Consider the following 26712-nt stretch of genomic DNA (forward strand, 5'->3'; position numbering starts at 1 on the left):
TTAATTTTTATATTTATTAAAAAATAGCCGATTCAAGGGTGGAGCATGTCGATTTTATGCCGATACGATACATACCCACCGATACTGACAACATTAGGACTCCGAAGTCCGAACCAAACCAAAACATTTCAGATATATTTTTCAAACATAGGCATTTTTTTCGTAATTTCGTGAAGCCGATCGCGAACGAGAAAAACGGACGACCGAGTTTGAGAGAAACAACACTCTCTCTGCTTCCTCTTCCTTGGTGTCTTTCTTTCCTACCTTCTTCCTGGGGACGGAACGACTAGCGGAGACGAGGTTTGCAGCAGCAAAGTCTGGAAAATATGAGATGAACGACCTGTCCCGAAGCGAGGGGGACGTTGCCACCTTCTGGTCCAGCATCCCTCGGGCGGCCGCCTGCACCCTCCTCTGCCTCTTTGTCCTCGGCCTCTCCGTCTTCGCCTTCGTCCTCTTCGTCGTCCACAACGCCCTCTGCCTCCTCCTCCTCCTCTCCCTCTCCGCCCTCCTCCTCGCCCTCCTTTCCTGGAACGCCTGGAACTGGCGCCGCCGGGCTCTCGCCTCCTTCCTCTCCCGCCTCCCCGACTCGGCCCTCGCTGCTGCCGCCGACGGCCAGTTCGTCAAGGTCACAGGGGTACCTCTCGTCTTTCCTTCCTCCTCCTCCTCTTTTCTTCTTTCTAGGGTTTTAGCTTTCCCCTGTTCTTCGCATTCTTTTGTTATATATGTATATATCTTTAGTCCCCTTAAGATTTATGGAACATTACATCTGCACCCTTCATGTAATAACTATTCTCACATTTCCTCCCCCTAAGCTGCACTTTTGCGATGTTTTCCTTTTATGATTTCGGGCGATCCTTTTATGTTTATAACGTGTGTGTGTGATTCATGGGCATCATCAGGTCGCTTCTTGTGGGAGCGTGGCGCTTGAGTCTTCGTATGAGAAGGCTTCTAGGTGTGTGTATACATCTACAAGTCTGTACAAGTATGGAGGTCTCGCTTCCATGTTGGCGAACGCTAATGGAGGTTGGTCCATGTGGAGGCTAGTATACTCGGAGGTGCGATTCGTTCTCTTTGGTGTTGAACTGTGCTTTGCTCGTTTAGAATTAGAACCAGTTTAATGACTAAACTTTGAAGATATGTACCATCATTTACTACTACCACCACCATCATTATCATGCCTTGTCTCATCTACATTGGGTGCTTTAAACACATGGGTGATATTAGTCTTAGTATGAAGACCCGCTACCAACTGTCTGTTTTTGCACATCAAGGCTTGCGTTACTCTTTAGTAACAAATGATATGGATGAAAAGTTTACAGTGAATGCTTGGGCTTTTTCCTGAATGATGCAGTTGTTGGGTAGTGGACCCCACTTGAAGCGGTTTCATGGTCGCACCAATAATACTTTGACAAAAAAAGAAAACAACAATACATACCATACAGTTGAGATGCTCTATCAAATGACACTTTAACACCCATACAAGATGTCAAAAGAATGAGTCAATTTATAATAAAAAAATATAAAACGAAAACCAACTTGTCAATGTTGATCTTAACATTCCCCGACTTTTCTGATTGTCCACCTCTTAATCATGTCAAATCTTGCACGCTGTTTGATAAATGTTGAATCATCTAGTCATTTAGTAAATATATTACCATTTTGGTCATCTACTCTGATTGGTGCCAACATAAGTTTTCTTGTAAAATTCTCTCTCCAGTGTAGTGAAAATGTACTTAACTTGCATGGTTTTGGCATGAAAATTTGGATTTTCAGCTTGTTTGATAGTTGAAAGGTTATCACAGCATAGGGTCATTGGCATATTCAATTCTTGATGCAAATCTTGAAACAACTGTGTCAACTAGGTAGACTCTTGTGCAGTTATGGTAGCAACACTGTATTCTATCTCTGTATTTGATAAGGAAAAAAATGGGTTGCTCGTGGGGATCCCAGATTGGAGCAACCCATTTTTTTATGTTCTATATTTCTTACTACACTATGATATTGGTGTCGATCCCAGCTTGGAGGTGTATCTCGTGGGGATTGCCGAGTAGTTTGATCATTGGCAAAGTAAAAAATCATAGTACCCTATCCATTCATGACTCTCTTTGTTGCACAGAACATCGCAGACTATAACACAGGATACAGAAACTGTGTGGAGGTGACTTTTTCTAGGTGTTTACATGAATTGACTAACACCAATTGCATATGTAATGTCAGATCTGGTTAAGGTCAAATAGAGCAGGCTTTCTACAATCTGCTTGTACATGATAGAGTCTCTAAGGGAACCTGAACAAGCTTCTAGTGTGAGAACCACCACCCAATAAGTGGTATTAGAGTGGTTTTAATCGTGGGTCCATTTGAGCTTGTGTGAGAACACGTGACTTAGTCCATTGTGATGTAAGTATGCGGAATTACAAGAACAAAGTGCAAAAACACAAAACAAGTCCAAGAGTGGACAATTACAAAGGCACAATAGGCACAAAAGTGCATAAGCCAAAGTCCACAATGGGACGATACAAAGTGCCTACAAAGGACAACATGAACAAGTAAAAGAATAAGATTTTATTGATAATATGCTTGAAAGCATTTAGAGGAATAGGGGGAACTCCTCCCCTATTTTATACAACAAATTTAAGGGGAGGCCATTTGGAGCTCCCTTCATAGAGTCGTTCCAATAGTCATATTTATGACCGTTGAGGCTCCAACAACTCTATGGAGTGGGCCCCCCAATGGAAAGGGAATAAAATTAAAAAAAGAAAAAGAAAATAAGAAAAACAAGGAAAACTAAAATATAGTTATTTCTAATAAACAATTATAATTATATGTGAAAAGACAAAAATGCCTCTATCGGGCAGAATAATACAAAACAGATTTTATATATATATATATATATATATATATATATATATATATATTAACACTCCTCAAACTTATGGGGAAATGATCGAAAGCTTGCTAAGGAGAAAAATAAACCGAGTATAAAGAGCTTTGGTGAAGAAATCCGCCAACTAGTACTCCAATGTGACATACGACAATATAATAGTTTGTTTCAGATATTCATCACGTACATAGTAACGATCAATCTCAATATGTTTAATTCGTTTATGGAAGGTGTGGTTGCTCACAATGTAGGTGTTGAGTTGATTATTCTCATATCATTGAGAAGACTTTTAAGCCACACAAGCTCCATTGTTGTTGTAACCATTGCACGATATTAAGCTTCAGTTGAGGATAATGATACTTTTTGCTGCTTCTTGCATCTCCATGAAATCATAGTCACCTAAAAAAACACAAAAGCTGGTAGTTGAGACTCTATCATTGAGATTTCCACCCCAATCAACATCAGTATAAGCATGTAAATCAAATGAAGAAGATGAGGATAAAAAAACCCCTTTGGTTATAGTATTCTTCATGTATCTAACAATTCTCAAGACCACTCATGTGCACATTGGTAGGAGTTTACTGAAACTGGATAACGGAATGAACTGCATGAGCTATATCTTGCCCGAGTGATGGATAAATAAGTGAGCGACCCAATTAGTTGGCGGTAAGATGTAGGATCTTTAAGCAGAGTCGCATCTTCCAGCCTCAATTTAACATTAATTGCTTCTGGGTTTTTTATTTTCTTATCATCTGTAATGTCAGACTTGGTACAAATATCAACAACAAGTTTCATTTGAGAAAGAATGTACCCTTTAGAAGAGTACGCAACTTGAATACCTAAGAAATATCTTAAAAAACCTAAATCAGACATATCAAAATGTTCTTTTAAAATATTTTTAATATCACTAATTCCCTGTTTGTCACTTCTGCTGATAATCATATCATTTACATAAAGTAGAAGAATAACTACCGTATAACCTGTACTTTTAACAAAAAGAACAGTGTCAGTATAGCAAGAATAAAAACCCAGATGAGTCATTACATTACTAAATTTATCATGCCAAACTTTATGAGCTTTTTTTAGACCATATAAAGCCTTTTTAAGTTTAAGGATTTTATCTTTTTTCAATACAAAACCTCGGCGAAGGATCTATGTATACCTCTTCATTTAATTCACCATTTAAAAAAATATTTTTCTCATTTAGTTGGTACATGTGTTATTTTTTAATAGATGCAACGTCTATGCGTGTCCTAACACTAGCCATTCTAGCTACTGTGACAAATGTTTCTTTATAGTCAATTCTATATTCTTGAAAGTATACTTTGGCTACTAACCTAGCTTTATATTGTTCTAGAGTCCCATCATCTACATCCTATAGATTTCTTTCCTATGGGTAACAAAGTTATTTATCATGTTTTAGCTTTTTCAAGGAGCTTTAAGTTCTATATTCATTACTTCAACCCATTGTGGAAGATTTTTGGCTTCATTATAGTGTGACGGTTTATGATAGAAATGTAAAGCTATTAGGCATGACCTATATTTTGGTGTTAATGTGTCATAAGATACAAACCTACTTGGTGGATTGGAGATACAATTGGATCTTCTAAGAGAGGTTTCTTCTAACGATGAATTTTGTAAATATTTTTTTAAAGCATCTAAAGGATACTTTTGCTTATGCCGGGCATGTATTTGTATGAGTTTATCAACAATATCATTATTTCTTATAGATGATTCCTCATTCTCATCAATTGAATGCATATTATCATCACCATTTTCATTATCATTTAAGGTATTATCCCCGATGCCATTCAAAGAATCATCACAAGAAGTCAACTCTTATTGTGTCAAGAGATTAAGTAGAAAAATATAATCGACTTCATTGTTTTCCTTGGTTCTCTCAAAACCATTTTCCAAAAAGGTTATATCTTTTGAAACATATAATTTGTTACTCTTAGAGTCAAAACATTTATATCCTTTTTGGTTTTCTCCGTAACCCATGAACACACATTCCATGGCTTTTGGAGACAATTTATTTCTTTTATGCAAGAGTACAAAACACTTACAACAAAAAATTCATAATCGTTTGAAATCAGGTGTTCTTTCAAATATATTTTCATAAGGAGATGCATTTTGCAAGGATAATGAGGCCATTCTATTTATCAAATTTGTTGATGTTAGAGCGGCCTCGACCCAAAAACTTTTTGAAATATCTTTAAAAATAAGTAGTGTCCCAGTGGTTTCTATAATGTGTCTATATTTTCTTTCGGCTAATCCATTTTGTTGGGAAGTTTTATGTCATGACTTTTGGTGACAAATCCCGTTTTGTTCTCCATAATTTTGAAACTCATTTGCTAAGTATTCACCACCTGAATAAGATTTAAGAATAGAAATGTTTCTTTGAAATTGATTTTTGACAATCTTACAAAATTTTTTAAAGAAAGATAACACATCGGATTTGAAATTAAGAAAGTAGATCCACACATATATAGTGAAATCAACGATAAAGGTAACATAATATGAATATCCTCATTTTGATATGACAAAAGAATGTCTTCAAACATCCGAATGCACTAATTCAAAAGGTATCTTAGAGACAAAGGTTCTATTAGGAAAATGAGTGGATTTCATCTTTCAAAAGATACAATCTTTGCAAATTAAATTTTTTTCATTACAATTTTTTTTTTCAAAAGGAAGAAGATACATCTTTGAGAAGCTTGGGTATCCAAGTATTTTATGCCAAGTTTCAATATCCTTATCTTGGACATAATTACAAAAAGAATTTGAAAGATAGATAATTCATGAAGTAAAGATCTCCCCTCCTATGGCCTTGCCTAATCAGCTTCCCTGATCGGAGATCCTGCACGGAGCAATCCTTAGATAAGACGAAGATTTCACATCCATGATCGAAAATTTGTGAAACGGAAAAAATGTTTAAATTTAGTTAAGGAACAACTCTCACTTTTGGCACAAAAACTTTGAGAGGAATTTAAAGTTTCGATACTTTTAATTTGCAAAGATGTTCCATCGACAGTTGAAATATATCAGATAGTCCATTGTCATGAGGTGCCATATGAAAGGAGGCCCCTGAATCAAAGATCCAAGAATATATACTCGGAGGAGAAGGTGAGGCTATCGCGACACCCGATGTAGATAGAGATTTAAGTAATATTTGAAGTGCTTCTGATAATTGAGCAAGTGAAAATGAATCTTTTTCTTTGATTGGTTCTTCCTTGTTGTGGTTTCTTCAACGTAAGTCACTTTGTTCTTTGGGGTGTTATATTGTTGGGTTTGGACATGGCTAATACTTCATTTTCTCCTTTTATCATACCAAGACGAGTCTCCTCTTGGCATATTTCGGCAACGACGTCCTCTAAAGGAAGCAACTTAAATCTATGAAGAAGAGAAGATCTAATTTGTTCATATTTGGGGCTAAGCCCATGTAAGAATTGAAAAAAGTGCTCTTTTTCCATTTGCTCTTTTCTTAATTCAACATCTTCACTAGCGACCTACTTAGATTTAAGAAGAGATAATTCATCTTATAAGAGAGTGATAAAATAATCATGAACACTCATGTCCCCTTGTTTGATGGTATACATTTTTTCTTGAAGAAAGAATTGCCTTGCAAGATTTTTTTGTGTGTACATACATTTCATAAAAACCATGCCTCATTTGCTTTGCGGAACTTAGCGATGTTGATACATATTTTGAGCTCAACATTGTTCATAAACCATGCAAATTTTTTTGCATGTTTACTTTCCAAATTTTCTATCTTGGATTGATGGTTTTCAATAGCTTTTATACGAACATTTCCTTCTAAAGCCTTTTCTTGACCTCCAAGTTGAGTTTGAGTTGAGATTTTGGAATAAAAGCTATCACATATCCCCAAAGCTTCTTGCCTTTGAGGTTATTTTTCATGGCGGATGCCAACACAATGTAATTTGTACCATTCACTTTAAAGAGAGATCAATCTTTTGCTCATTCTCCATTAGTAGAAGAGGAAAGAAGGATTATGGAATAACACGTAAGAACCCCTCCACTTGAGTTACTGCAAGCACGTCGATCCCCGAATCACGATTTTTCAATGGTCACTCTTCAAGAGACCAAGAGTACTATGGCTTTGATACCACGTAATGAAGTATGCGGAATTACAAGAACAATGTGCAAAAACACAAAACAAGTCAAAGAGTGGACAATTACAAAGGCACAATAGGCACAAAAGTACATAAGCCAAAGTCCACAATGGGACAATACAAAGTGCCTACAAAGGGCAACACCAACAAGTAAAAGAATAGGATTTTATTGATAATAGGATTGAAATCATTGAGAGGAATAGGGGGAACTCCTCCCCTATTTTATACAACAAATTTAAAGGGAGGCCATTGGGATCTCCCTTCATAGAGTCATTGGGGAGCTCCCAACAGTCATATTTATGACCGTTGGGACCCCAATGACTCTATGGAGTGGGGCCCTCAATGGCAAGGAAATAAAATAAAAAAAGAAAAATAAAATAAGAAAAATAAGAGAAACTAAAGTATAGTTGTTTTTAATAAACAACTATAATTACATGTGAAAAGACAAAAATGCCCCTATCGGGCAAACTAATACAAAACAGATTATGCACACACACACACACACACACACATATATATATATATATATACACACACACACACATGAGTATATATATACAAACATATATTTTAACATGTGAGTAGTAGGAGCTGTAAAGCCGATCATTCAGGAACCATTCTTCTTGATGTTCAAAGTTTGATGAGTGGCTTCACTAATCGTGTTGACAGACATGACTGCATGAACAAAAGTATGAAAAGAACTCACTCATTATAATTATGATTATTGACAATTCTGTATAAAATTGTATTTCGTCACCAAGATCTCTGTGAGGTTGTTGACAATAGCGACACTACCTCATTGGTGCTGACAAACAGAGGTACAAAGTAAATGAAAGATAAAAGAAGGAAAAACCTTGTTTGTGATAAAGACAATTACTGAAAAAGAATTGTTGAAGTATATTAAGGATGCCAAACTCCGAAAGTTGCATGGGCTGCCTTGGCAACTTTTATTTGCTAAAACAAATGATGTTTAACTTCAACTTTTGGAAAATAAGCTCATGGTCATTCAAGGATGAACATTAATTAGTTATTTCTTCAGGAAAGTGAAGATTTTATGTCAAAAAATACACCAACTAAATCTGAAAGCAAGGATAAAAAAGGCAAAAATGAGATGAATCATTATTAAAGGGTTGAGACCTGAATACATTGGCTTCATAACAGTATAAGGCTAACCGGCCTAGCTGTCTATCATAGAATTAGTATGCTTGCAAATCAAGAGACTCTCATTAAAGAAATGTTTGGTATGACTATCAAAGAGGAAGAAGAAATCCTTCTTAACAAAAAGGACAGCAATAAAAAGTATTAATAAGTTAGAAAAGATTAAATCTGGTAAGCAAAGCTAGAGCAACGGATGAGGGGGAGCTTGGTGAAGAAATCCTCAGTAATCATTGAGAAAGAAACTATCGCTAAAGTGTTGAGTGTTGTACCCATGACAAGAAAGGCTATTATTCTCATGACTATTAAAGCAAGAAGAAAAAAGATTGTCGAAGAAAACGTAGGCACTGCATCTTGAGACTAACATGCGAGTGAGAAAAATTGGAATATTAAAATTTCTATTGACGTGGTGGAGAAGCCAGAAAGGGATGTGGCTAGCCAAAATGAAGTAGTCATAACATTGGTATCAAATACCAAGGTGATTGGCTATGGTCCTTATTGGATCATCGACTTAGGATGTTTAAATCATATGACAAGAGATTAAGTGAAGTTCGAGATCCAATACAAATATGGAAAGGTCATTGGGATAACAATGTAAAGTTGCCGATTACACGTATTGGTAAGAACTGCGTGGGTTATATACTGTCACATGGGTGCGGGTGCGACGCAATTTCAAAAATTTTGGACACGAGGACTCGACTATATATATATATATTTTTAAATATATATATATATATAATTATATATATAGCAATAAATTAATAATAAGATTGTAAATTTTAAAGCAAAAATAAAAAGCAAAAATAAACATTTTTTTTTTAAAAATGGACGAATATAGACTTGGTCAATGTTGACCGAGTCCAAAACATGAACGGACTCGGCCCCGGTGCATTGACCGAGTCTGACTCTTCGTTGATCGTGTCCGCCCCATGTTTGAAGCTGCACCTGTGTCCGCACTCATGTCGGGGCATATCGATGCAGGTGCGTCGACCTTCAAGCCGAGTCCGTGTGACTTAGGTTATATATGGTTTGGATATAGTCAAATATATAAGGCTCCCAACTAACTGCCTTCATACTATAGGATCCTCTAGCTCAACACCATAAGTTGCTCTTATCTTCAAGTTAGCCTCCATGGGAGAATTTACTTTTTTCTCGTCATCTGCTAATCTTGTTGTCACAATCAAATCTGTAGCATACTTATGTTGGGACAAGTACAGTCCTCTTGAAGAGTAGGCTATGTTAAGGCCAAGGAAGTACTTTAAACGCCCTAAATCTTTCATCTCGAACATATTGGCCAATTTCTTTTTTGTCTCTTCAGTCTTCTTCATGTCATCTTCAGTAAGAACCATATCATCTATATAAAAAAGTAATATATATTTTCCAAGAGCAGAGGAAGACAAACAAAACAGGATCGTGATAAATTTGATCAAAACCAAGTGACTTTATTGCTGAACTGAACTTCTCAAACCAAGCTTGAAGTGCTTGTTTGAGACCATATAGAGCTCTGCGAAGTCTACACACCCTACCTTCTAGATCTGAGTATCCTTATGGTAACTCCATATACACTTTTTCTTGTAAATTTCCATTTAAGAATGCATTCTTGACATCTAATTGCCAAAGATCTCACAGCTGTATGGATGCCATTGCTAAAAGAGTACGAATTATGGTCATATGAGCCATAAGAGCAAAAGTTTCTTCAAAGTCAATTCCAAACCGCTGACTCTACCACTTATCTACCAATCTGACTTTATACCTCTGCACTGACCCATTTGCCTTTGTCTTTACCTTGTACATCCATTTGCTGCCTATAATATTTTTCTTGGGAGGAGGTTTTACTAGTTTCCATGCCTGTATTCTTTTAAGTGCATCTATTTAATCAACCATGGCTCTTTGCTACTCCTCCTTTCCTATTGCTTCTGCATAGGATTCAAGCTTAACATAAGAATGAATTAAGGCTAAGAAATCACGATGATGATATGCAAAAGACTCATATGATACAAAATGAAACAAAAGTACAGAAGGTCTAGTACTTTTACGTACCAAACCGGAAGATGGTAACTCTAAGTTTTGTTGTTGTTGTTGTTGTTGTTCTGAATTAGCTGTCGTAGGAATGAGATCAAGATTGACCTCTTCCCTTCCCTGCTCTTCCACTTGATCTAGACATGAAATTTCAATCACCTTCTTGTTTCCTTGAGTAAGTCTGACCAAACCTATCTTTATCTAGAACCTGCTCTCCTTGACTCTCTATCCTCTCTCCTACCTTCTCTTCAAAGAGAACAAAAAAGAACAAGTCAGTCTCATTTTTTGTCTTTTCTCCATACTGACTAAAGTATAACACATTCTCTTGAAAGACATGTCTTGATACCTACGCTTTCTTTCCAACCGGATCATAATACTTGTATCCTTTTTGGCTCTCAAAAAAATCAAGAAAGCAACATTTGACAGCTTTAGGGGATAACTTATCTCTGAATTTGTCAGCTAGCAAGACAAAGCATACACAACCAAACACTTTCAAGTTTCAACATATCATAGTTTGAAACTTTTTGATATAGTTTTTGAAAAGGAGATATGCCTTGAAGTACCCCAAAAGGCATACGATTTATCTGATAAATGCTTAGTTGAATTGCATCTGCCCAAGATATTTTAGGTACTTCTCCACCAAGTAGAAGAGCTCTTGCTGTTTCCAATTTCACCATTTTGCTCAGGAATGTAAGGATACAACTTTTGGTGAACAATGCCTCTTTCTTGCAGAAATCTTTCAAATACATAACTAACGTATTCACCACTAGAGTTTTAATCTTAGCTGCAAATTGATTCTCAACCATGACCCAAAAGCTTTTAAAAATGTCAAAAAGATCACTTCTATTTTTCATAAAGTATATCCAAGTAAACCTTATACAATCATCTATGAAAGTTTAAAAATAGGATGATCCTCCTTTTGACATAACAGGAGAATGACCCCATACATTTGAATGTATCAAATTAAAAGGATTATCTGATTCCCTATCACTAGACTTGAATGGCAGAGCATGACTCTTGGCCAATCGACAACTCACATAATCTTTATCATGATTTGGCACAACTAGCTTAGATTTTCCAAAACTTTTCAATGACACTAAACTTTCGAATTTAGAGCTGAAAATATGCCCATCCTTGGTGCCACAAAACAGACTCATCCTAATCTGAAGCTCCATATCCGGTTCTGTCTTCCTTCTACTCCCTCATATCAGTCCAGTCTAGGTAGTACAAATTGCCTTTCCTATGACCATTCCCAATCTTCTTCCCTGACAACGTTTCTTGCATAACACAACACAACACAACCAACAACGGGGAAGATAACATTACAGTTAAGTTTGGTAATTTGACCTATAAGGATAAGATTCATAGCAAGGGATAAAACATGATAAACTTGAAAAAAATTAAATTTACTACTAGAATAAGAGTCCCAAGTAATTGAACCTACTTTGGAGACAAACATAGAAGAACCATTTGCAATGCGAAAAATGCCACTATAGGGACGACATTTAGCTAAGACAAACTCATGAGGCCTCATATGACATGAGGTCTCAGAGTCTATTAGTCAACTAGAAGGACCTGAGATACCTGAGAAATCAATACCAGAGGAAAAGGCAAGAGTGACAGCGAAAGAAGGACCAACGACTGACTCAACAAGAAGCTGCAATTGCTGAATCTAGTGCTGGATCTCCTGTTGAACATGCTCTGGTCTCTGAAGCTGTACACTACCCATCACTTCACCACCAATCGATGCAGAACCACCTGATTGCTCATTCTTGGGAATTACACCATCACTCTCAGTAGAAGTTGTATATGCGCCCCCCTTTTTTTTCTTGAGGATGGGGTAATAATTCTTCATATGATCAAAGCCCTTATAATAGTGACACAACAAAATGAGGAGAACAAAGTTCTTCTATTACGTGACGTGAATGATGAACACTTATACATAGAGGGCCGACCCCCTTTAGTACAACAAAAGGGAAAATCTAAAATGACTACTATGCCCCTTCTTTATACGGTATGTACAAACTAACATATATAAAGCTACTTTACATAACACTATGCTATACTATACTACATAAATTTTCAATAGGATACAACTATTTTTATGCAGTTCTCCACATGATTAATATATAAGTGACATGATACAAGGGATGGAGCACCCATATGACATAGATTACAAAAGTGTGTAGCATGTCTTAGGTAGGAGAAACTAAATTTTAGTTTTTCAGTTACCATCTTGGTGGTGGAGTGCTTGTGTGTTCGTGCTCTTTATTGGAGGTGCTTTCTTGGTGGCGGAGTGCTCGTGTGTTCATGTTCTTTATTGGAAGTGCTCTCTTGGTAGTGAAGTGCTTGTGATATTTTTGATTATCTCCTCTCTTTTCTTCCTCATGTCTATCTTCTATTCTTTTTCTTAGACCTTGTAATCCTAAAACCCATCAAACTCAATAACACAAACTTTGTAACATGGGCTTCAATCATGAAGCACTTCATATTGGGGAAAAGGTTGTGGGGATTAGTGGATGGGTCAGATTTGGAACCCAAACTAATCCTTACTAAGATAGAAGGAGAAAAAGATGTACCTCTTACGGAGGCTAAAAAGACCAAGCTTATGACCACATATTAGAAAAAATAGAAAGAGTGGAGAATGGGGCACACCAAGATTATGTCTTGACTCATTATTAGTCTTGATATCAAGAAGTGCTAGCTAAGTTTGAACATGCAAATAAAACATGAGATGTTAGAAAGTATGCGGAAATGTATAACAAGAATGCTTAATGCATTCACACCGTCCAATGAATGAACAAACCCAAACCCACAATGGAGAATATAGAAATAGTCCACTAAGGGACAACACAAGGAGCCTTCAAAGAGGCAACACATAAAAAATATGAACTTTATTGAATGAGGGCTTGAAAAGCCATAAGTTACATAGGGGATTACCCCTCTATTTATAAGCAAAGGAGTGAGAGAGTGAGTGAGAGAGAGAGGGCATTGGGAGGCCCAACAAGGACTCGTTGGGCCCCCAACGGTCACATTTGTGACCGTTGGGGGTCCAACGACTCTTAGTTGGGACCCCCAATGCAATGCATTTAATACATTTTACAATAAAAAAATAAAAATAAAAAAATAAGAAAATAGAAAAAGAAAAGGAAATAAAAGAAAAGTAAAAAGACTGAAATGCCCCTATTGGACATAATTACAAAAATACCCTTTATCGGGTATGATGTATATATATATGTTTATATATATATATACATGATTACATATGTTTTAACATGAGACTATCTCAAGAGAATGTATTCTCTTAAAGATATTGCCCGTATTTGCAACTTACAAGACAAAGTACATACTATGACTCAAGGAGGAAAAAGTATTAAAAAATGCTTTAGTGAGCTATTCGACCTTTGGAATGAGTTGGCTCTTCTTGAGCCACAATGGCATTGTCCTGAAGACATAAAAGTCCGTCAAAGAAAAATTGATGTGAAACATTTCTATCAATTCATCAATGGTCTAAGACCGGAGTTTGAGTCTACCAAATCGATTCTTCTTCATAGAAGAAAAGTTTCCTCTATTGAAGAACTAGGTATGGAGGAAAATAGACTTAAAAAGAAGATATCTAAAGAAGATGATGATTTGGTCTTAGCCGTTTCTAGGCCGGGAAACCATATCCATGCTTACAAACCACCACATTATGAGAGACCAAACAATGATAACTATGAAAAAAAGGCAATGAGTTTGAGAAGAAAAAAGTTTGTTTCTTATGGACATGTCAAGACATATTGTCCTAAATTAAAGAGGCTCTACGAGAAGAAGGTAACCTCAGTTGCACAAGAGTCAAGTAAGCTCAAAGCTACATAAGAATCAAACATTGGGAGCATATCCTTGACTCAACTTATATAAGCTCTCCAACCTCTACTTAAAGGAGCTTCATCAACCAGAGCCGCGGTTTCTTCTATGGGCATCTCTGACCCCAGTAAGACTCTTTGTCTTCTTGACTCAGGTGCCTCATTTCATATGACAGAAAATGGTGATATCTTATCCGAATGTCGTAACTCAAGTGGGTCAAATGTTTTTACTGTTGATGGGACATCCCTTGAGATAAAGAGAACATGAAATTTCGAAAATATTTCAAAAGGTTTTTCTATTAAAAAAATTATATATATTTCCAAGTTAAACTTAAATCTTTTGTCTATCTCTCAATTATTTGACCATGGGTATACTGTTTCTTTCTCTTCTATTGGTTGTCAAGTGCAGGATCGCTAGTCAGGAAAGCTTATTGGGGAAGGCTATAGGGAAGGGGGTTTATACTATATGGATTTTTTGGAAATACTCAAAAATGCCTTTTGCTATAACGTTTAGAAATTGGATTGGGATTTATGACATAAAGACTTGGCCATCCTAATGTATCCAAAATCCAACACTTTTCAAATATGAAATTTTTTTCTAATCTTGAAAATTTTATATGTGAAGATTGCATTCTTAGCAAGATGAAAAGATTGCCATTTCAAGAAAGAACTTGTCTCTACATGACGCTTGAGTTAGTGCATTCAGATGTTTGGGGCCTAGCACCTGTTGTATCTAAGGGTGGGTTTTTATATTATGTGATCTTTGTTGATGATTTTACTAGACACACATGGATTTATTTTTTCAAACATAAATTTGAAGTTTTTTATATTTTTAAATATTCCATAAATTGGTCAAAAATAAATTTGAAAAAGATATTTTTATCTTTCGCACTGATTCAGGGGAGAATTTTTATCAAAAGATTTTAAAGATTACCTGGATTCAAATGGTATTACAGGTCAAAAATCTTGTCCTTACACTCCACAACAAAATGACTTGGCCGAAAGAAAACATAGGCATATCATAGAAACCACATGAACTTTGCTTATCTCAAATTAAGCACCTAAAGAATTTTGTGCCGAAGCCACTTTGACCACAATTTATCTTATTAACAAAATGCCATTTGTTATCTTGAAAAATATATCACCAGTTGAAAAACTTTTCAAACTTACTCCTGATTATTTTAGACTAAGGGTTTTTGGATGCAAATGTTTTGTGTTCACTGATAGAAATGATAAATTTTATCCTCATGCTATTCATTGTGCCTTTTTAGGATATGCAAAACCAAAAAGTTTATACCAAATGGATAGAACCGTATTAGCCTTTGCCTTTATGAAGAAATGACGTATATACCAAATAGATGTTAAGAATGCGTTTCTTAATGGTAAATTTGTTGAATAAGTTTATATGGAGGCACCACCTAATATAGTTATTTCTAAAGGAAAGATTCTTCATTTAGATAAGGCTTTGTATGGCTTTAAACAAGCTCCAAAGGCTTGGTATGACATGTTTAGTCAAGTTATACTTAATATCGGATTTCAATCTTGCTTAACTAATACATTTTTGTTTGTTAAGATTTCTAATGCAGGTATTCTTCTTCTTCTTTATGTAGACGATATGATCATCACAGAAGGTGACAAACAAGGAGTTGAAAACATTAAAAGACTTGTCAAAACACGATTTCCTTTTTCGATTTCCCAAATACCCGATTATGGGTGTAAAGTATTCTTCTCATCTAAGGTTTGTTGGGTGCAGGATCTCCAGTCAGGGAAGCTAATTGGGCAAGGCTATAGAAGAGATCTTTACTATATGAATTTCTTATGTCTACTTAAAAACTCTTTTTGTAATCATATTAAAGAAATTAATTTGCATCTTTGGCATAAAAGATTAGGACATCCAAGTATATCCAAACTATTTGTTTTTCTATTCTTGAAAAAATTTTGTAAGGAAAAAGAATTTGTACGTGAAGATTGTATATTTGAAAAAATGCAAATGATGCCTTTTGGATCTAGAACTTCTTTGACTAATGAAATCTTTGAATTAGTGCATTTGGATGTATGAGGTCCCGCTCCCGTTATGTCAAAAGGTGGTTTATTCATACTATGTTACATTCCCAGATGATTTTATTAGACACTTGAATTTACTTCCTTAGACTCAAATCCAAAGTTTTTTCGTGTTTTAAAATTTTTCATAATGTTAAAAATCAATTTAAGACATATTAAACTCGGGGAGAGAGTTTCTTTCAAATGATTTTCAATCCTATCTAAAGACTCATGGTATTTTGCATAAAAAATCTTGTCCTAGGACCCCTCAAAAACATTGTCATATTATTGAAACTACTAGGATTCTACTCATTTCAAAAGAAGTTTCAAAAAGGTTTGGGCCGAAGTCACTCTCACCATAGTCTATTTAATCAATAGAATGCCTTCTAAAACTTTGGAAAACAAATCTCCAATTGAAAAACTCTTTAAAATTTCTCCCGATTTGAAAAGATTAAGAGTCTTCGGATGTAAATGTTTTACACTTTTTTAAAAAATATGACAAACTCTCTTCTAAAGCTATTAAATATATATTTTTTGGATATTCCGAAAATAAAAAAGGCTATCGATGCTATGATTCTAAAAATGATAAAACTTTATGTATCTAGAAATGTAACTTTTCTTAAAAAAAGAAAAAGGATTTGATCTTGAAAAACCTAAGGAAGAATCTGAGTATATGCTTTCTTGTTTGACTTATTGCCTAAGTCTAATATTGAAAATATCAATAATGATGATAGTGATAATGTTGGGTCAAATGGTGAACCAATTGAAGAGAGAGAACCAAGTCATAACCTTATACAATGCTCTAGATGAGATAATGGGGAGCATCCATGTGCTTTTGATAAGTATAGTCAACCAACAAATATTGAAGAAACTAGTGTTAGAAGATCTGAACGAATACATAGACCTCCAAATAGGTTTGTCTCCTATAGATCCTTCTCTCCAAACTATAGGGCATATCTTCTATCAATTCATTCATATCATGAGCCATCCAATTATAAAGAAACCAAAGACATAAAAGAATGGGTAGAAGCTATGAAAATAGAATTAGATGCATTACACAAGGCCCATACTTGGAAAGTCTAACATCTTCCTAAGGGAAAGATGGCAATAAGATATAAATGAGTATTTAAAGTCTAAACAAAGAGTGACAAGTCCTTAGAAAGATATAAAGCAAGATTAGTTGCAAAAGAGTATTCACAGGAATATGAAGTAGATTATGAGGAAACATTTGCCCCAGTAGCTCGCATGACCACAATTAGGGCTCTAGTTGCAGTAGCATCTATTAGAAAATGACCTATATGTCAGTTAGATGTTAATAATGCTTTCTCAAATGTAAATTTAAATGAAGAAGTTTACATGGATCCTCCCCTTGGTCTGACTATTGAAAATAAAATGGTTCTTCATCTTCGAAAAGCTTTATATGCGCTTAAAAAAGCTCCTAAAGCATGGTATGATCGATTTAGTGAATCTTTGTTGAACTTTGAATTTAAATTATGTTATACTGATACCACTCTTTTTGTAAGATCTATAGATACCTCGCTTATCATTCTGCTCTTGTATGTTGATGATATGATCATCACTGGGAATGATTGGAAAGAAATTGAAGAAATTAAGATTATGCTTAAGAAATCTTTTGATATGACTGACCTTAGTTTTTTGAGATATTTCTTAGGATTTGAAGTAGCATACTTGCCAAGAGGGTATATTTTGTCTCAAATAAAGTTTGCAGCTGATATTGTTGCGCGTTTGAGAATAAAAAAAACAAAATATGCTGATACTCCTAAAGTGATAAACGCTAAAATAAGAGCTGAAGATGGAGTTTTATTAGACGATCCAACTCCTTATAGGCAACTTATCAGATCACTAATGTACTTATCTATTACTAGTCTAGACATTGCGCATGCTGGAACTGACTTGCAGCATGCGCCTATATCAGTTCACATGAGTGCCATGTTAAGAATAGTTTGATACATTAAGAAAACTATATCTAAAGGGCTATTCTTATTCTCTTTATCATATTTAAATCTTATTTCTTATACTGATTCTGATTAGGGAGGAGATTCCAATAACCATCACTCAACTACAGGTTTTTGTGTGTTTTTAGGTGATTCTCTAATTTCTTAGAGATGCAAAAAACAACAGAAAATGTCTTTATCTTTCACGAAAGTTGAATATAGGGCGATGTCTATAACAACAACTGAGTTCGTGCTAATGAAATCATTACTTTCAAATATGGGTGTTGATGTTTCAGAACCTTCAAAGTTATGCTGTTATAATAAAAATGCCATATATATAGCCAACAATCACACATTTCATGAACGAACAAAACATATTGAGATGAATTACTACTATGTTCGAGAAGAATACTTGAAATGGACGATTACTTTACCATATGTTTAGTTCGAGTTTCAGATTGCAGACTTCTTCACTAAAGCTCTTTCTCTACTGAGATTTTTGTATCTTCTTAATAAACTTTCGATGATCTCACCATAAGTTTGAAGGAGAGTGTTAAAATATAGTGTATATATTTTTGTATTTAACTGATATACATATATTTATGCAATATACATATATAAAGGGTATTTTGGTTATTTCATGACATGTAATAAAATACAGTCCAATAGGGGCTGTAGTGTCTTTTTATTTAGTTTTTATTTTTTTTGTTTTTTTATGTAAGTCAACTTTATTAGAATACAGATCAGATATGGATCCAGTAGAGGATCCATATCCATATAGACCACGTGTATGCTATATTATAATGTAATATACATTACTAACTAGGGGTAATCTTGCCATTGTAAAAGATTTTGTAAACCTATTTTATCTTAATGAAATTTAGTGCAGTAACACAGAAAATCTGTGGCTGCCGATTCCAAGGAAAACCCCCTCTCCTCTCTCCTTTCTTCTTCCACTTATTCTTGGTATTCACGACAAAACTGCCAACACAAGGCAATTTTATCATGGTATCAGAGCAGCGATTCATCTGGGCGTAAAAGTGCCTTCATCAGGGAACGTGAAAGGGCCTGCTCCATTGGCCACGATCTGCCGAGCCTGCTCCACCCAAAGCCGAGCCTGATTCTTCATCAGGGAACGTGAAAGGGCCTGTTCCACGATCTGTTGAGCCTGCTCCACCTTCAGTCGAGCCTGTCTCTTCATCAGGGAATGTGAAAGGGCTTGCTCTATTGGCCACGACCTACCGTGCCTGCTCCATCTTCAATCACGTCTGCTCCTTTTCCAATCAGCCGAGCCGAGCCTGCTCTTTCTCCTCTTCAGCCGAGTTTACAGACAGGTCACGTCTGTTTTTGTTCTTTCTCCCCTTCAGCCGAGTCTTCCATTGACCACGATCTACCGTGCCTGCTCCATCTTCAGTCACGTCTGCTCCTTTTCCAATCAGACAAGCCGAGCCTGCTCTTTCTCCTCTTCAGTCGAGTTTACAGGCAGGTCACGTCTGTTTTTGTTCTTTCTCCCCTTCACCTGAGTCTTCTGACGAGCCGAGCCTGCTCTTTCTCCTCTTCAGTCGAGTTTACAGACAGGTCATGTCTGTTTTTGTTCTTTCTCCCCTTCAGCCGAGTCTTCTGTTCTTTCTCCCTTTTGCTGAAATACTTCTTTCCTTTCAACGACATCATCCTCTGTTTCTTCTATTTTCTTTCGCTGAGTTTCTCTGTCACAGATCTGAAGTAGTTTCAGACCTATTATTGTTCCTTTCTAGAGCTGAGTTCTCTTCCAGTTTCGTTATCATATCACGCAAATTGTTTCTTTTCCACACAGTCGTTGTTTTCTGATTTTCTTCTCTATCAGTTCTGAACATCACGTTACTACTGCTACCAATGGATACTTCAGGCAATTCGGGTCTTTCTTCCAACTTCCTTGGACAACTAGTTTCAGAAAAGTTAACTACCAACAACTATCTGACTTGGAAAAGGCAAATTGCTCCTTTTATTCGAAGTCAAGACCTTTCAGGCCACTTGGATGGCTCTACTCTAATACCCCCAGAATTTATCATAACCGAAGCCAAAGAAGATGGAGGATTGCCGAGTACTATCCGCAATCCTGCATTCGTTTCTTAGATGAAGCGCGATCAGACTCTTGTTGCATACATCACTTTCACATTATCACAAGAGATATTGATTTCCATTCCTGATGATTCCACATCCAAAGTTTTGTGGGAGGTTTTAGCTCAGACATATTCTCAGATATCAGAGGCTAAAATGCTGTTTCTCAAACGCGAATTTCAGATGTTAAGAAATGGGGCAATGCGCATTATTGAATTCTTAAATCAAGTTAAAAGCATTACAGACCAGTTAGCCATGGTTGGATATCCAATATCAGATAAAGAAAAGGTGCAACAGACATTGAATGCCCTGGGATCAGAATTTCATGTCCTTGTGACCTCTTTATTATGCTTACCTACATTACTCAGTTTTGAGGAATTACGTGCCAAACTCCTTCAGTACAAAATGACTCTGAAGAGCATGTCTGATGCTTCAGCTGGACAATCATCTACACATGAGGTTCTTGCCATAGGGATGATAGTTGATCGTACACGAGGAGGATGTAGTAGAGGCAGGGGATCTGCCATCCAGGGTGGACGTGGATTACTATCTACACCAAATTCCATAGTCAGTTTTTCAAGGAATGTTCCCACATGCTATCAGTGTAATAAACGGGGTCACATCAAAGCCAACTGTTGGTTTAACCCGCAGAATCGAAACAGAGCGCAAAACAATAGAAATATTGCTACACCAGGAACTGCAGGTACTTTTCGGGTCAGTGATGTCGCTAAGGATCTTCTCCTATCTGCGATGGCCAACTTGAACCTGAAACAGAATGATGATGGAATATGGTATGTTGACTCTAGGGCAGCGGCTCATGTCACTGGCAATGCAGGTAAATTCTCTACTTTGGTTCCCTATTTTGGAAAATCTAATATTGTAACTGGAGATGAGACTCACCACCCTATTTCAAACATAGGCAATGTCCTTATTCTTTTGTCTGAGTCATCTATTTCTTTATCTGATGTTGTTTATGCACCAAATATAAAGAAAAACATTGTCTCTGTATCTAAACTTGTTGACTCTACCAATTCATCTGTGGAATTTACTCCTACTTCTGTCTTTGTCAAGGATCTTCAAACGAAGGAGATGTTCGTTAAAGGAGAGCGACGTGAAAACATGTATGTCTTCAATGAAGATCCAACCTCCAGTGTCTTGAAGCCCAAGTCTGATCATGTCTCTGAAAATGTCCTAAGTTTATCCAAATGTAATAAGCCAGATCTCTGGCATTCTCGTCTTGGTCATTGTAGTCAAGTCTTTATTGAAAAGTTAGTGTCCAATGGTTTTCTTTCAGAGTCTGTTTCACTTTCATTAAAGAATAAAATGTGTTCCAGTTGTTAAGTTTGCAAGAGTCATGTACTTCCTTTTCATCAAATAAATAAAAGAGCTTCTATTCCTTTTGAGATAATATGTTATGATGTTTGGGGTCCAACTCCCAATCCTTCTTCTTCTGGAAATAAATACTATGTATCTTTTATTGACAATTTCTCTCGTTTTACCTGAATATTCTTCATGAAACACAAATCAGAGGTCTTTCTTATTTTTTGTCACTTTCATGCCTATGTTAAAAATCAATTCTCCCAAAATATTCAAATTCTCGAATATGATGGAGGTGGTGAGTATTCCTTCAAAGAGTTTTTAGATTTCCTCCAAGATAATGGGATACATTGTAGAGTTTCTTGCCCGTATACTCCACAACAAAATGAAATTGCTGAACGTAAACACAGACATATTGTGGAAAGTGCAATGAGTATGATGCATGGTTGTAATTTGCCCATCAACCTTTGGACAAAAGCTTTTCACACTGCCACTCATGTGATAAATCGCCTTCCTATGCCTATCCTTGAAAATCAGTCTCCCTATTATGTTCTCTTTGGTATACAACCTTATGATGAGTTACGAGTTTTTGGATGCACATGTTATGTACATGTTGACAAATCCATGAGAAACAAATTTCAAGACAAAACCTCTATATACCAATTTGTGGGTTATGCAGATAAACACAAGGGGTACAGGTGTTATGACCCTATCAATAAGAAGATCAGAATTTCCAGAAATGTTGTCTTTGATGAAAATAGCTTTCTGGAAAATAAAGCCAACAATGATCGTGAACATGATGATATGACTGATAATTGGTATGATCCATGGCTCAGTGCTGAACTTATTTCACATGCTGCTGAATGTACCACTTTGGCTCCTGAAAACATACATGATGAGACGGTTTCAGATAAGGTATCAGAAACATAATGTCAGAGATACAAAGGGAATGGCTACACCAGAAGACCCAGAGAGCAAACAGATGCCCTTGTTGGAGAACACATGACATTACCCAGTAACAGAGAGGCACCAAGAAGATCAAGCAGGATAAGGCATCCAATTGAAAAATGGGTAAGTTACAATAACTTCTTTATGGATTTTCAGATCTTTCTATCCAAGATTGAAAAACATGAGGAACCACTTGGGTTTTGTCAAGCTATTCAATCTCACAAATGGATTGAGGCGATGAATGAGGAGATAGAGGCACTTCATGAGTGTCGAACATGGGAGATAGTTGGTCGTCCCCCAGATAAAAATGTTGTTGGCTCAAAATGGGTGTATAAGATTAAATATAAATCGGATGGGAGCATTGAACGATACAAGACACATCTTGTTGCCAAAGGTTTCACCCAAGAATATGGTGAAGATTATGATGAGACCTTCAGCCGAGTAGTGAAAATGGGAACCATTCGTATTATCCTTGGCCTGACTATTGAACATGGGTGAAGCCTTAGTCAGCTTGATGTTAAAAATGCGTTTCTTTATGGGGATTTAAAAGAAGAAGTCTATATGGAGCAACCTCAAGGTTATGCAGAGGGAGACCCAAAAGAATATGTATGTAAATTAACCAGAGCATTGTATGGTTTAAAGCAAGCCTCCAGGTCATGGTTTGAAAGCTTCTCCTCAGAGATTCAGAACCACAGTTTTATTCGTTCCCAACTAGATCATTCTTTATTCATATACAGGGATGGAACCGCTGTGGTTTTCTTACTTATATATGTTGATGATATAGTGGTCACTGGTAATTCTCCAGAGCATATTCAACAAATTAAAGTTTTGCTGAGTATGCGATTCAAGATGAAAGATCTTGGAAAGCTAAGATATTTTCTTAGTGTAGAGGTAGACAGACAAGATGGAGAAATGTCATTAACTCAACACAAATACACTCTTGATCTTTTGGCCAAAGCAGGAATGACAGATTGCAAACCTGTGCCTACACCCAGTGTTGTCAATCAAGAACTCAGCATTTGTGATGGCGAGTTGTATCCTGATGCAAGCAAGTATCGCAGTTTAGTGGGCATGTTACAGTATCTTACTTTTACTAGACCAGACATTGTATATTCTGTAAATCAAGTATCTCAATTTATGCATGAACCAAAGATTGGTCATATGGATGCCGTCAAACGTATTCTCTGATATCTAAAAGGCACAGTGGGTGGTGGACTCAAATATGCTCAATCTTCATGGGTAACACCAAAACATGACATATTGGCCTATACAGATGCAGACTGGGCAGGGGACCCAGATGAAAGGAGGTCTGTTTCAGGATACTGTGTTTTCATTGGAAGTAATCTTATTTCATGGAGTAGCAGAAAACAGAAAGCTGTGGCAAGTTCTAGCACAGAGGCAGAATATAGATCTATAGCAGCTACCACAACAGAAGTAATATGGATTAGGCATCTCCTTACAGAGATGGGAGAGAGTATCTCAAGTTCAACCCTCATGTGTGATAATAGAAGTGCTATACAAATTGCGTTCAATCCTGTTCATCACGGTCGGACCAAACATATTGAGATTGACCAACATTTCATCAGACAAAAGGTAGCAGACAAAGAGATTGAACCGGTTTATGTGTCTTCAGAAGACCAAGTTGCTGATATGTTCACAAAAGGTCTCACAAGTAATCGCTTTTGGTATCTGAAAAACAAGTTGCACATGGTTCAATCCCATGCACAACTTGAGGGAGGGTATTAGAATACAGATCGGATATGGATCCAGTAGAGGATCCATATCCATATTGACCACGTGTATGCTATATTATAATGTAATATACATTACTAACTAGGGGTAATCTTGCCATTGTAAAAGATTTTGTAAACCTATTTTATCTTAATGAAGTTTAGTGCAGTAACACAGAAAATCTGTGGCTGCCGATTCCAAGGAAAATCCCCTCTCCTCTCTCCTTTCTTCTTCCACTCATTCTCGGTATTCACGACAAAACTGCCAACCCAAAGCAGTTTTATCAAACTTGACTGTTGGGAGGCAATCCAACTAGTCATTGGACTGCCTCCCTTTCTTGTATGTGAGGCTATATAAAGGAAAGAGTGCATTTTTACATTGTGTTCTATTGAAATTTGTGGTTTAGATATCTATTTTATGAGATTGTTATCAGTCCATTAGAGACCATATTGTATTTGTGCACTTGTATAGCCCTTCGTTGACATTGTGATTGTGCACATCTTGTTTCATTTCAATATCCTTTTCACTAAAGATATTTTCCAAAAAAGAAAAGAGTGCATCTTCGAAAACTAGGTTACCCAAGTCTCTTATGCCAAATATCAATACTTTGTCTTGTACATAATTACAAATGACTTGGATGGAAGAGTAACAAAATCCATAAAGTAAACATTGTCTCTCTTATGGGCTTGCCCAATCAGCTTCCCTAACTGGAGATCTTGCATGGTGCAATCTTTATATGAGAAAGAGATTTTGCATCCATGTTTGAAAATTTGAGAGACAAAGAAAAGGTTTAAATTCAATTTTGGAATAACCCTTATTTTTGGAACAAAAATTTTTTAAGAAGTTTTTGAATCAAAAGTTTCAATACTATTTATTTTTAAAGAGGTTCCATCGGCGGTTAAGACATAAGATGAAATAGAATTAGTGTAAACTTCGTAAAGTGCATTAACATGAGGGGTCATACGAAAGGAAACACCCGAATCAAGAATCCACGTACCTTGAGGAGATGAAGAAGATGTAATGGCAACCACCGAAGTAGAAGATGATTTGAGTAGTTGTTGTAGTGCTTCCGATATTTGACTAAAAGTGTCTTTAATATCTCCTCCATTCTTGCTAGATTCTTATTGGGTGTGATTTCTTCAATGAAAGCAACTTTGCCTTTAAGCTTTGGGCAAACCTGTTTAATATGTTCCGGTTCATTACAATAATGATAAATAACACCCTTCTTATATACACTATTATAGTTAATTTGCCTTACAAAGTGAGGGGCCCTATAAGTCCTTATATTGTTACCCAGCCTACTAATAGCCAAAACATTTTCACCTTTAGTAGTCATGCCAAGATGAATCTCCTTTTGGCTTACCTTAGCAAGAGCATCTTCAAGAGGCATGGCCAAAATCCTATGAAGGAGAAAGAACCTCAATTTGACCATGAAGGAATTAAAAGAAATGTTCTTTCTCAACTTGCTCTCTTCTAAGTTCAATATCTTCGGGAGCCATTCATCTTGGCTCAATAAGTGCTAATTCGTCCCAAAGAGGAGATAAAACACTAAAATAATCACGAACATTCATGTTTCCTTGTTTAGTCGTTTTAATATTGTCTTGACAAAAATATTGTCTAGCAAGATCCTTTTAGGTATACATACCCTTAAGAAAGAACCATACTTCATTGGCTCTTCTAAACTTAGCAATGTCGGTACATATTTTTGTGTCAACATTGTTCATGAACCATGATAAAATCTTAGCATGGTTGCTTTGGCAATCTTTTACCTTTAATTGATGTTCATGGATAGCCTTAATGCGATCATCTCCTTCAAGGGCATTTTCAATACCTTCTTGGACTTTGGTGAGCTTTAAAGATGGTCCAAGAGTAGTCCCCATCACGAATCCCTAAAGTTTCTTGCCTTTAAAGTGATTTTCCATGGCTGTTGGATCCATTGAGTTTGAAAGAGAGCTCAACTCTTGATTCTCATGCTCCATGACGAATAACATGAGGAAAGGATAAAGAAGGAAAAGAGAGCATAAAAAACTTTTGTTAGGAACACACAATCTTTGATCACCACAAACAAAGCCTTCAATATCAAAAGAACCCAAAGGGCTCTGGTACGATGTAATGAAACTTCAAGTGCACAAGAGATGTCACAAAGGGCTATGAAGAGTGCACAACGACACAAATACGAAGCCACTAATGGGCAAGATACAAAGATCCACTAAGGGCTAATCACAATGCTCATAAAGAGGAACAACATAAAAAATAATGAATTTGTTATTGAGCAAATGCTATAAAAAATCATTACATGGAGAGGGGCTAACAACCCCTATTTATACAACAAAAGGACCCAGGAGAGGCTCCCATAGAGTCATTGGGACCTCTCCAATGGTCATATTTATGACCGTTGGGATGAGTCCCAACAACTCTATGGTTAATGACCATAGAACCCTTGGTCATTAAATAAAAGGAAAATAAATAATAATAAAAAGAAAAATACAAAAGCTCTAATTTACAAGGGGTAAAATAACAAAAATACCCCTTGACAACAAAACTATACACACACACACACACACACATATATATATATATATATATATATA

The 26712-nt window shown here is 36.2% G+C and overlaps 1 protein-coding gene across 1 annotated transcript in view; it reads left to right on the forward strand.

Moving 5' to 3' along the window:
• Nucleotides 1–331: 331 nt before the first annotated feature.
• LOC149828388 (protein SHOU4-like) overlaps nt 332–26712 on the forward strand; it is a 32766-nt gene continuing 6385 nt past the window's right edge. The window contains exons 1-2 of the mRNA XM_090017041.1: nt 332–634; nt 900–1055. Coding sequence (XP_089873167.1) covers nt 332–634; nt 900–1055 — 459 coding nt within the window. The remainder of the gene's footprint in view (nt 635–899; nt 1056–26712) is intronic.

The sequence above is a fragment of the Nuphar pumila genome, chromosome 9 (genome assembly GCF_984573655.1).
Source record: "Nuphar pumila chromosome 9, dmNupPumi1.hap1.1, whole genome shotgun sequence".
NCBI classification, from domain to species: domain Eukaryota; kingdom Viridiplantae; phylum Streptophyta; class Magnoliopsida; order Nymphaeales; family Nymphaeaceae; genus Nuphar; species Nuphar pumila.